This window comes from Oncorhynchus clarkii, unplaced genomic scaffold (genome assembly GCF_045791955.1).
Source record: "Oncorhynchus clarkii lewisi isolate Uvic-CL-2024 unplaced genomic scaffold, UVic_Ocla_1.0 unplaced_contig_1596_pilon_pilon, whole genome shotgun sequence".
Classification (NCBI taxonomy): Eukaryota; Metazoa; Chordata; class Actinopteri; order Salmoniformes; family Salmonidae; genus Oncorhynchus; species Oncorhynchus clarkii.
Genome location: NW_027258033.1, coordinates 46,501 through 58,612, shown reverse-complemented (window position 1 = coordinate 58,612; position 12,112 = coordinate 46,501). Strand labels below are relative to the sequence as shown.

The 12,112-nt window shown below is 42.0% G+C and overlaps 1 protein-coding gene across 1 annotated transcript; it reads right to left on the bottom strand.

The window, feature by feature from the left end:
- Positions 1-2,130: 2,130 nt before the first annotated feature.
- On the bottom strand, positions 2,131-5,838 carry LOC139394599 (CD5 antigen-like; the record flags this gene model as incomplete). The annotated part of the gene is made up of 5 exons (XM_071142702.1): positions 2,131-2,220; positions 2,338-2,426; positions 2,530-2,628; positions 5,132-5,407; positions 5,533-5,838. Coding segments are annotated over 5 exons (860 nt in total), but the record flags the coding sequence as incomplete, so codon positions are not given.
- Between the last annotated feature and the right edge of the window lie 6,274 nt (positions 5,839-12,112).

Below are 12,112 nucleotides of genomic sequence, written 5' to 3'. Positions count from 1 at the left end.
TGTATGTTGTATTCTGTCCAAGAGGGGAATCACACAGACTGATCTCAGTTAATTCATACTGTATGTTGTAGTCTGTCCAAGAGGGGAATCACACAGACTGATCTCAGTTAATTCATAATGTATGTTGTAGTCTGTCCAAGAGGGGAATCACACAGACTGATCTCAGTTAATTCATACTGTATGTTGTAGTCTGTCTAATAATTAAATCACACAAGACTGACAGCCTGTAATTTTATTAAAAGCATTCAGTTGATTACATGGCAGTTTAGAGAGCAACATCACAACAATAATCTACTTCATAATCAATATAACATTTATAATCAATAACATTATCTATATACTACTAACAACATAACACTAATCTACATCATAATCAATATCATAACGTTTATAATCAATAACATCATGAGAGGTAAACAACAACAAACCCCTTTATTAAAAAATGTTTAAAAACACAAAGAATGAACAGATGATTATAATAATACCTGGACTAATAATGGAAACACTTCAACATAAAGAATCTAAGAGACACTAAATAAGATAAAGAATCTGACACTAAATAAGATTTCGAATCTAAGAGACACTAAATAAGATTTTGAATCTAAGAGACACTAAATAAGACAAAAAAAATAAAGATAAGAAGCAATACTTGAACATGAAACAGCTGCTCTCTTAAAATAATTAAAAACCGATTGTTACCAAATTCCCATGTTACCCAAACCCCATGTTACCAAAACTCCATGTTACCCAAAACCCCATGTTACCAGAACCCCATGTTACCCAAACCCCATGTTACCCAAAAACCCCATGTTACCCAAACCCCATGTTACCCAAAACTCCATGTTACCCAAACCCCATGTTACCCAAAAACCCCATGTTACCCCCAAACCCCATGTTACCCAAAACCCCATGTTACCCAAAACCCAAAACCTCATGTTACCCAAAACCCCATGTTACCCAAAACCCCATGTTACCAAAACCCCATGTTACCAAAACCCCATGTTACCCAAAACCCCATGTTACCCAAAACCCCATGTTACCCAAAACCCCATGTTACCCCAAACCCCATGTTACCCAAAATCCCATGTCACCCGAACCCCATGTTACCCGAACCCCATGTTACCCAAAAAACCCATGTTACCCAAACCCCATGTTACCAAACCCCATGTTACCCAAAACCCCATGTTACCCAAAACCCCATGTTACCCAAAACCCCATGTGACCCAAACCTCATGTTATCCAAAATCCCATGTTACCCAAAATCCCATGTTACCCAAAAAAACCCATGTTACCAAAACCCCATGTCACCCGAACCCCATGTTACCCGAACCCCATGTTACCCCAAAACCCCATGTTACCCAAACCCCATGTTACCAAACCCCATGTTACCCAAAACCCCATGTTACCCAAAACCCCATGTGACCCAAACCTCATGTTATCCAAAATCCCATGTTACCCAAAATCCCATGTTACCCAAAAAACCCATGTTACCAAAACCCCATGTTACCCCAAACCCCATGTTACCCCAAAACCCCCATGTTACCCAAAACCCCATGATACCCAAAACCCCAAACCCCATGTTACCAAAACCCCATGTTACCCAAAACCCCATGTTACCCAGAACCCCATGTTACCCAGAACCCCATGTTACCAAAACCCCATGTTACCCAAAACCCCATGTTACCCAAAACCCCATGTTACCCAAAACCCCATGTTACCCAAAACCCCATGTTACCAAAACCCCATGTTACCCAAAACCCCATGTTACCCAAACCCCATGTTACCCAAACCCCATGTTACCAAAATTCCATGTTACCAAAACCCCATGTTACCCAAAACCCCATGTTACCCAAACCCCATGTTTCTCTGGTGGTAAAAAACAAACTAAATGAATAATGGTGGTTGCAGTCACTCCTTTTAGATTTCTTCCAAGGTTCTAGAAAGAGAAACTAATTCTGAACTTGTTATTAAAATTAGAACCACTTCAGGTTTGTCACCACATTTTAAACACCAGTCCACTGCTGACCATCGATTTAAAACACAAAACTGACCTAAGATCAGCATATAGGGTCAGATTTATTCTACTCCTACTCCGTCCCCTGGGCTGCTCTCTCCTCTCCCGGTCCAGCTTCAGCTCTGGAGCTCAGAGAGACCATCTCCATGGCATTGACAAAGATCCATGCTGCTCACCCTGTTCACTCTCTTCTGCCTCCTGGTGGGCTAGGTAGACACAGCACCAACAGTCAGACATTTACTCTCTAGTATCTCCATTCTCTCCCCCTCACCCTCTCACCCTCTAGTTTAAATGACTTGTAACGTCTGAGTAAATGTCTTTACCTTGTAGTACAGGTAGGAGGTGGTGATGGTTGTCAGTAGGGTCAGCAGCACTACAACGTGTCTGATGATGAAGGCTGGCAGAGGAGAAGCTGCAAACAGAAACACCTTTGATGAGGGGACTGATCAACATCACATAGATCTGTGGGAAATCTGTCAATGACAAAGTTATAAGTCTGGTTCATGTTCAGTTACCTGTGATGGTGAGGGAGAGGAGCTCGCTCTCAGAGGAGAAGTTATGAGAGAAAACATAATTGTCATAAACACAGCTGTAGGTCCCTTGGTGGGAGTCATCTGCAGCAGGGAAGAGGAAGGCAGCAGAGTGATTGACAGCTGGCTGGGTCTGGGTTCTGTTGGAGCCGGTGAACGTGAGGTGGAAGGAGCCTACTGGGTACTGTGGCTGAGTGGAGCAGGTGATGGTGAAGTTGTAGCCCCTGAACATCTCGGGCCCCTGGTGGCCCCTGGAGACCCCTCCCATTGAGTCAGTCAGGAAGATATCAGGCTGGACCAGGAGATCTGTAACAATAAAAGAGAACAAGAAAAACCTCTTCAACTAGTTTCCTATAGATATGACAATAACATCAGCATGTAACAGTGCCAGCCATCCTCCCTCACAGGGCAACATGAGTAGTGGGCCTACAGTCACTGAGACAACATATGTTGATATCAGGCTTAAGCAGGACATCTGGAACAAGAGGAGAGAAAAAGAAAACGTAGCTCCTCAACTACTTTCCTCATTTAGATGTGACAATAACATGACATGTGACAGTGGTAGTGAGTAGAGACGTTCACTGAGATAACACTCACATACAAAAGCATTCTGGGATATTTAAGGTGTATTTGATTCCTACTTGACTGAGTAATCTATTTAGTAAAGCAGACTGACAAGCTAAACAGTCATCATGAGAGGTGCAGAGGAAGTTGTATGAATGAAGGATGTTGATATTTCCTGAGCAGATCACTGTGAGTCCAGGAAGGAGATATAATACATGGACAAAAGTATGTGGAACTCAGCAGTGAGTTTTTCAATCATATATTTGTACGCTTTATGCGCTTCTGAGGTTCGTTCTGTGAGTTTTTGTGGTCTACCACTTCGCAGCTGAGCCGTTGTTGCTCCTAGATGTGCCACCTAATGTCCACCTACTTTTGGCCATATACAGTGCCTTGCGAAAGTATTCGGCCCCCTTGAACTTTGCGACCTTTTGCCACATTTCAGGCTTCAAACATAAAGATATAAAACTGTATTTTTTTGTGAAGAATCAACAACAAGTGGGACACAATCATGAAGTAGAACGACATTTATTGGATATTTCAAACTTTTTTAACAAATCAAAAACTGAAAAATTGGGCGTGCAAAATTATTCAGCCCCCTTAAGTTAATACTTTGTAACGCCACCTTTTGCTGCGATTACAGCTGTAAGTCGCTTGGGATATGTCTCTATCAGTTTTGCACATCGAGAGACTGAAATGTTTTCCCATTCCTACTTGCAAAACAGCTCGAGCTCAGTGAGGTTGGATGGAGAGCATTTGTGAACAGCAGTTTTCAGTTCTTTCCACAGATTCTCGATTGGATTCAGGTCTGGACTTTGACTTGGCCATTCTAACACCTGGATATGTTTATTTTGAACCATTCCATTGTAGATTTTGCTTTATGTTTTGGATCATTGTCTTGTTGGAAGACAAATCTCCGTCCCAGTCTCAGGTCTTTTGCAGACTCCATCAGGTTTTCTTCCAGAATGGTCCTCTATTTGGCTCCATCCATCTTCCCATCAATTTGAACCATCTTCCCTGTCCCTGCTGAAAAAAAGCAGGCCCAAACCATGATGCTGCCACCACCATGTTTGACAGTGGGGATGGTGTGTTCAGCTGTGTTGCTTTTACGCCAAACATAACGTTTTGCATTGTTGCCAAAAAGTTCAATTTTGGTTTCATCTGACCAGAGCACCTTCTTCCACATGTTTGGTGTGTCTCCCAGGTGGCTTGTGGCAAACTTTAAACGACACTTTTTATGGATATCTTTAAGAAATGGCTTTCTTCTTGCCACTCTTCCATAAAGGCCAGATTTGTGCAATATACGACTGATTGTTGTCCTATGGACAGAGTCTCCCACCTCAGCTGTAGATCTCTGCAGTTCATCCAGAGTGATCATGGGCCTCTTGGCTGCATCTCTGATCAGTCTTCTCCTTGTATGAGCTGAAAGTTTAGAGGGACGGCCAGGTCTTGGTAGATTTGCAGTGGTCTGATACTCATTCCATTTCAATATTATCGCTTGCACAGTGCTCCTTGGGATGTTTAAAGCTTGGGAAATCTTTTTGTATCCAAATCCGGCTTTAAACTTCTTCACAACAGTATCTCGGACCTGCCTGGTGTGTTCCTTGTTCTTCATGATGCTCTCTGCGCTTTTAACGGACCTCTGAGACTATCACAGTGCAGGTGCATTTTATACGGAGACTTGATTACACACAGGTGGATTGTATTTATCATCATTAGTCATTTAGGTCAACATTGGATCATTCAGAGATCCTCACTGAACTTCTGGAGAGAGTTTGCTGCACTGAAAGTAAAGGGGCTGAATAATTTTGCACGCCCAATTTTTCATTTTTTGATTTGTTAAAAAAGTTTGAAATATCCAATCATTGTCGTTCCACTTCATGATTCTGTCCCACTTGTTGTTGATTCTTCACAAAAAAATACAGTTTTATATCTTTATGTTTGAAGCCTGAAATGTGGCAAAAGGTCGCAAAGTTCAAGGGGGCCGAATACTTTCGCAAGGCACTGTAGTGTATCTTGTTATTACCTGAGCAGATCACTGTGAGTCCAGGACGGAGATAAAAACTTCTGGAACACTCCCTCAGTGAAGACTCAGACCCATAACAGAAAACTCCAATCCCTCTAGTGGTGTTTCCAGGTAGTGCTGAAACAGTGGAGCCACAACCCATCTGTCTACACACTACTGCAGCTGCATTCTCCTTGTTCCAGTCAGCTCCCACAGTCCTCCACTCTCCCTGGTCGTACCGCTCCACTCCACCAACACAGCGACTGTCTCCTCCCACCAGCCTCACATCATCAGGCTCTGAGAAAAGAAAAGAGAGAGACAGTAATCTTACTATTTTCTCACTAAAACTCACCTATATTGTCTCTCATATTCCTCACTCCAGGTGAGAAACAATGTTGATTGAGTGACAAACTGTTTCTTACCTGAGCAGGTGAGTCCAACAGCATTACCAGGTAGGCAGGTGTTGTTTTCTCTGTCTGAGGTGTCACAGTCCAGGAGAAGGGACTCTCTGCCTTTACACTGGAACTCTTTATCCCAGGTCTGACCCTCACCTCCTCCATAGAGCCCCCCCTGTAGAGCTGCAGGAGACCCACAGCCAAGCTCCCCACAGACTACCTCTGCATCCTGCCGGTCAAAGTCAGCTTCACACACTGAGGCCCAGGACTGATTGGACTTCACCTCCACTCTCCCAGAGCAGAGACCAGCTCCATCCACAAGCCGCACAGAGTCTGGAGAAAAAGAGTTGGTTGAACATTCAATCAGTTTTGTTGATGACACTGTCAAGGACTAAACACAAATATGTTGGATAAAAGATTGTAGTTTGCTATGTTTGATACTGTAAGAGGTAGAAATGGGTTCTTAGTCACTCAGGATAGGGTTGGGAATAATGCAGGCAGGAGACAGGAATAAGTTCACTTCACTTTATAGAAAATAAACAGCTGGACATCCATCAGGCAGCTTCACTTCAGTACCATCTGAACTACAATGATCTGCCCATGAACATCTCCCATAAACCAATATGACAAACACAAATATAATGTTTAAATACATCTGACATCTCTCCCTCTATTTAAATGAAATAAAAACACATAAAACATGATACATGGTAATATTGTATAATGTATAAATAAATCTCTCAATATGACCAGTCTTTTACCTGAACAGATCACATGATGATAATATCCACCATCACAGATACCAGGTCCTCCTCTTCTGATGCCACACTGTCTAACTGAAGACTCATTTCCCCTGCAAGTACTAATTTGCATGACTCCTCCTCTTCCCTTTTCAATCAGACCTCCTCTAGATTCAGCTACAGGATTCCCACAGTCCAGCTCTCTACACACAACCTTAACCTCTCCGATCATTCTCCACCAGCTAGAACATAGACTCAACCACTCTCCTCTGTAGAAGGCTTCCACTGTACCAGAACAGGAAGTGGTCCCATTCACCAGTCTGACTGAGTATTCAGCTGTAAACAGCAGAGAGGAAAACACAGTGGTGAGGACAGATGATGACAGTGATTCTGTTATTCTAACAGCAGTAATGCTTTGTGGTTGACAAGTATTAGTAGTTCTATAAAACACTAATTGTTATTGGGGTTTAGAATGGTTTGTATGGACACATTAATTTATCCATGTGGGATAATAAAGTTAACTAATATTGAACTGCTATAATCACTGTAGATTTATACTCTACCTACCTGGTGGACTGACGCTTTGAGCCTGGAGATCTGAGGAGAAAGAGAGAGACAGAGGAGAAAGAGAGAGAAAGAAACAAAGAGACAGAGAGAAACAAAGGAGAAAGGGAGGAGTCAGAGGAAGAGAGAGACAGAGGTTAAATGAACATCAACATGACCTTTCATGATGTGATGGGGAAGACAGGCTTATCGTTGGTATGGTGCAACAAGATACTGCAACCCTGCCACAGTATTATACAAACACATTCTGATGAGAAGTAACTTAGTCTTGACAGAGACCAGATACTGCAACCCTGCCACAGTATTATACAAACACATTCTGATGAGAAGTAACTTAGTCTTGACAGAGACCAGATACTGCAACCCTGCCACAGTATTATACAAACACATTCTGATGAGAAGTAACTTAGTCCTGACAGAGACCAGATACTGCAACCCTGCCACAGTATTATACAAACACATTCTGATGAGAAGTAACTTAGTCCTGACAGAGACCAGATACTGCAACCCTGCCACAGTATTATACAAACACATTCTGATGAGAAGTAACTTAGTCCTGACAGAGACCAGATACTGCAACCCTGCCACAGTATTATACAAACACATTCTGATGAGAAGTAACTTAGTCCTGACAGAGACCAGATACTGCAACCCTGCCACAGTATTATACAAACACATTCTGATGAGAAGTAACTTAGTCTTGACAGAGACCAGATACTGCAACCCTGCCACAGTATTATACAAACACATTCTGATGAGAAGTAACTTAGTCCTGACAGAGACCAGATACTGCAACCCTGCCACAGTATTATACAAACACATTCTGATGAGAAGTAACTTACAAACATATGATGAATATAAAACATCTATGTTACCAACTAATTCTGATTATTCCCCAACACATGTAGTTACCTATGTTACCAACTAATTCTGATTATTCCCCAACACTACCACATCTCTGTACCCCCACACACACAATCCATGTTTGGCAGATGCTCTTTTCATTTACAATGGAACCCTTCGCCTACAATTTCTGCAGCCGTGTGGAAATCTGTAACGTCAGATCAGTTTGGCCTGTAAACGATGGAAAGATGAGACTCAGGAACATGATGATGTTCTCTGTTTTGTCCTACAACCCCATAAGCATCGTCTGAGGTCATACAGTCCATCTGCCAACTTCTGTCTGTAGTGTCAGAACCGTTTGGACGACACACTAACATGACCCCACTATGGAAAGGTGAGTCTCTCAGGAACACATACAGGTTGTTGTGATCTAGGACACACTAACATGACCCCACTATGGAAAGGTGAGTCTCTCAGGAACACAGACAGGTTGTTGTGATCTAGGACACACTAACATGATCCCACTATGGAAAGGTGAGTCTCTCAGGAACACAGACAGGTTGTTGTGATCTAGGACGTCCACAAGCTTTACAAGACTCGTCTGAAGGTCTCCTGGTACTAGTTTAACACATTTTTAGAAGTATATATGGAGAGAGTTTAGTTCTTAACAATAAGGGGTTACATTCAAGTAAAAAATTATAGTTTCCTGATCTGTCTTATATCTCTCAGATAAAGAACATGATTAAAAAAATAACAACTAAAATCCAAGGTTTAAAAATGTCACAGTAGGATGAAAGACAGAGGACACTAAAGTCTCTTCATATCTGGGCTTAACAATAAGATATACGGGCCATTTCTGCTTGGCTGTCAATCAACTGAAAGAGGAAGGAAGAGGGACTTTTTGAGCTATCAAAAGACAAATTCAAATTGACATAACAATTAGAACCTCACACAAAGTATCCAAATCTACACTTGAACTAGTTGCCCTTTGTGGGAGTGAAGTGTTAGGTCCACTAACCAATCAAGATTTTTTAAATGGGGCCAACATCCAATTGACATTCTGCAAAAACATTCTCAAAGAAAAAGGCCCAAATAATGCATGTAGGGCAGAATAAGGCCAATATCCATCACTAATTAATATCCATCACTAATTAATATCCATCACTAATTAATATCCATCACTAATTAATATCCATCACTAATTAATATCCATCACTAATTAATATCCATCACTAATTAATATCATCACTAATTAATATCCATCACTAATTAATATCCATCACTAATTAATATCCATCGCTAATTAATATCCATCACTAATTAATATCCATCACTAATTAATATCCATCACTAATTAATATCCATCACTAATTAATATCCATCACTAATTAACATCCATCACTAATTAATATCCATCACTAATTAACATCCATCACTAATTAATATCCATCACTAATTAATATCCATCACTAATTAATACAATCACTAATTAATATCCATCATTAATTAATATCCAGAAACAAGACTTCAATGTCTATAACCACATAAAAACAAGAGACCAGCACTGAAATACCAAGAGATGAACATAGAGAAAAGTCCCTTCATCCAGCTGGTCCTGAAGCTTAGTTCACAAACCACTACTAACCCAACAAAGCCTCAGGACAGAACTCAGACAGTCTGGCCCAAACAAATTATAACCAAACATATATAAAATGATATTACCTATTGGGAAAACATTACAAATTCTCAATTTGAACTTAAATGCTATTTGGCCCTAAACAGACAGTACATGATGGCATAAATAGAGACAATGTACAGACTTATTGAGCTTAGCCTTGCTATTGAGAGAAGTTGCCATAGGCAGAGAGAAGACAGGCTATGTGCCCACTGCCCACAAAATGAGGTGAAAACTGAGCTGCACTTCCTAACCTCCTGCCAAATGTACGATGATATAAGATACACATATTTCCCTCAGATTACAAAGATCCCAAAATAATTTGAAAACAAATATAATATTGACAAGCTCCTGTATCTGTTAGGTGAAATACCACAGTGTGTAATCATGTCAGCAGAATGTGTGACCTGTTGTGATGAGAACAGGGTAACCAGTGGAGAACAAACACCACAGTAAATAAAACCTAGGACTAGATTTATCACTTTAGTTCATTTCCCTTGACATTTGTACTTCTACTTTCTGTACATACATCTCACACTCTCCTACACACACCAGCTGACTGAGAGGGCCCTAGTGGAGCTCTCCTATAGACACCAGCTGACTGAGAGGACCTTAGTGGAGCCGGTTGACTGAGAGGGCCCACATAGAGCAGGCTGGCTAAGAGGGCCCTAGTGGAGCCGGCTCGTTGAAAGGGCCCTAGTGGAGCCAGGTGGCTGAGAGGGCCCTAGTGGAGCCAGGTGGCTGAGAGGGCTCTAGTGGAGCCAGGTGGCTGAGAGGGCCCTAGTGGAGCCAGGTGGCTGAGAGGGCCCTAGTGGAGCCAGGTGGCTGAGAGGGTCCTAGTGGAGCCAGGTGGCTGAGAGGGTCCTAGTGGAGCCAGGTGGCTGAGAGGGTCCTAGTGGAGCCAGGTGGCTGAGAGGGCACTAGTGGAGCCAGGTGGCTGAGAGGGCCCTAGTGGAGACAGCTGGCTGAGAGGGCCCTAGTGGAGACAGCTGGCTGAGAGGGCCCTAGTGGAGCCAGGTGGCTGAGAGGGCCCTAGTGGAGCCTGGTGGCTGAGAGGGCCCTAGTGGAGCCTGGTGGCTGAGAGGGCCCTAGTGGAGCCTGGTGGCTGAGAGGGCCCTAGTGGAGCCAGGTGGCTGAGAGGGCCCTAGTGGAGACAGCTGGCAAAATTATGTTTATGTTTATCTATAATGTTTATCTAGTGTATCTATGTATTTAATTATAGTCTGTTATGTTTATCTAGTGTATCTCTGTATTTAACTAAAGTCACATGATGTTCTGATGAGATTTGCTCCCTCTGCTAGAACACTTCCCATTTGTCTACATGAGTGACTCATGGTTCTGGACTCACAGCCAAATGCTGTTTCTCCATATCCTGTTATTGAGCAGTAGACTGAACTAAACTGTGAGAGACGAGCAGGACAAATGGTTGTGGTTCTCTTGAGAAACAGTGTTGAGACATTGAGCACTGAGAAATGGTGTGACATTTCTCAACAAGACCTCACCACAACAGTCACAATGTGGAAAGGTGGACCACTCTCTGCAAAGGAGTTTATATATAATTTAATTCATTTGCTTTCTTATGTTTCTGTTTTCTCAATTGTTCAGCTCCATAGGTCAGCTGAGCTGAGCCAATAGTGGAAGAGGTTACTGGTTATGATGACATCACTACTGGTTATGATTACATCACTACTGGTTATGATGACATCACTACTGGTTATGATGACATAACTGGTGAGAAGCCTGTAGTGAAAAGATATTCAGTTGACTCCATGTTAGTCTGTCTGCCCCATCTCTTTTGACATCTCCCTCCCTCTCCTCCCCTTATCTCTCGCCCTCCCCACCCCCTCATCTCTCTCTTTTGACATCTCCCTCCCTCTCCTCCCCTTATCTCTCACCCACCCCACCCCCTCCTCTCTCTCTGCTCCTCTCAATTAGATTCAATTTAAGGGTTTTTTTTTGCATGGGAAACAAATTAACACTGCCAAAGCAAGTAAACTAGTTAATATACAAAAGTGAACTAAACAATGAAAATGAACAGTAAACATTACACTGACAGAAGTTCCCAAAGAATAAAGACAGGTCAAATGTCATATTATGTATATATATACACAGCGTTGTAACAATGTACAAATGGTTAAAGTCCACAAGGGAAAATAAATAAACATAAATATGGGTTGTATTTACAATGGTGTTTGTTCTTCACTGGTTGCCCTTTTCTTGTTGCAACAGGTCACACATCTTGCTGCTGTGATGGCACACTGTGGAATAGCAAGGCTATGCTCACTGAGTCTGTACATAGTCAAAGCTTTCCTTCAGTTTGGGTCACACAGTGGTCAGGTATTCTGCCACTGTGTTCTCTCTGTTTAGGGCCAAATAACATTCTAGTTTGCTCTGTTTTTTTTGTTGTTAATTCTTTCCAATGTGTCAAGTAATTTTATTTGTGTTTTCTCATGATTTGGTTGCGTCTAATTGTGTTGCTGTCCAGTTCTCTCTCTCTTCCTGACATATAGAATCAGGCCTGTTGATCTTGACTCAGGTCACAGACATCTAGGTTCCCCCTGATCTAACATAACCCCAACATAATATATAATATATACTCTCATTAATTTACATAGAGACAGATACAATAAATCATTGACACACTGAATATACAACAGTCAGATGCATGACATCATCACCAATGTTCCCTCTAACTTTCTCCGTCACTGAGCAGACTTCAGGTCTTCCAGTGTGGGTTTACTGTGAACACTGAGGCTGTACCCCCTTTAACTTACAGTTCTAACAG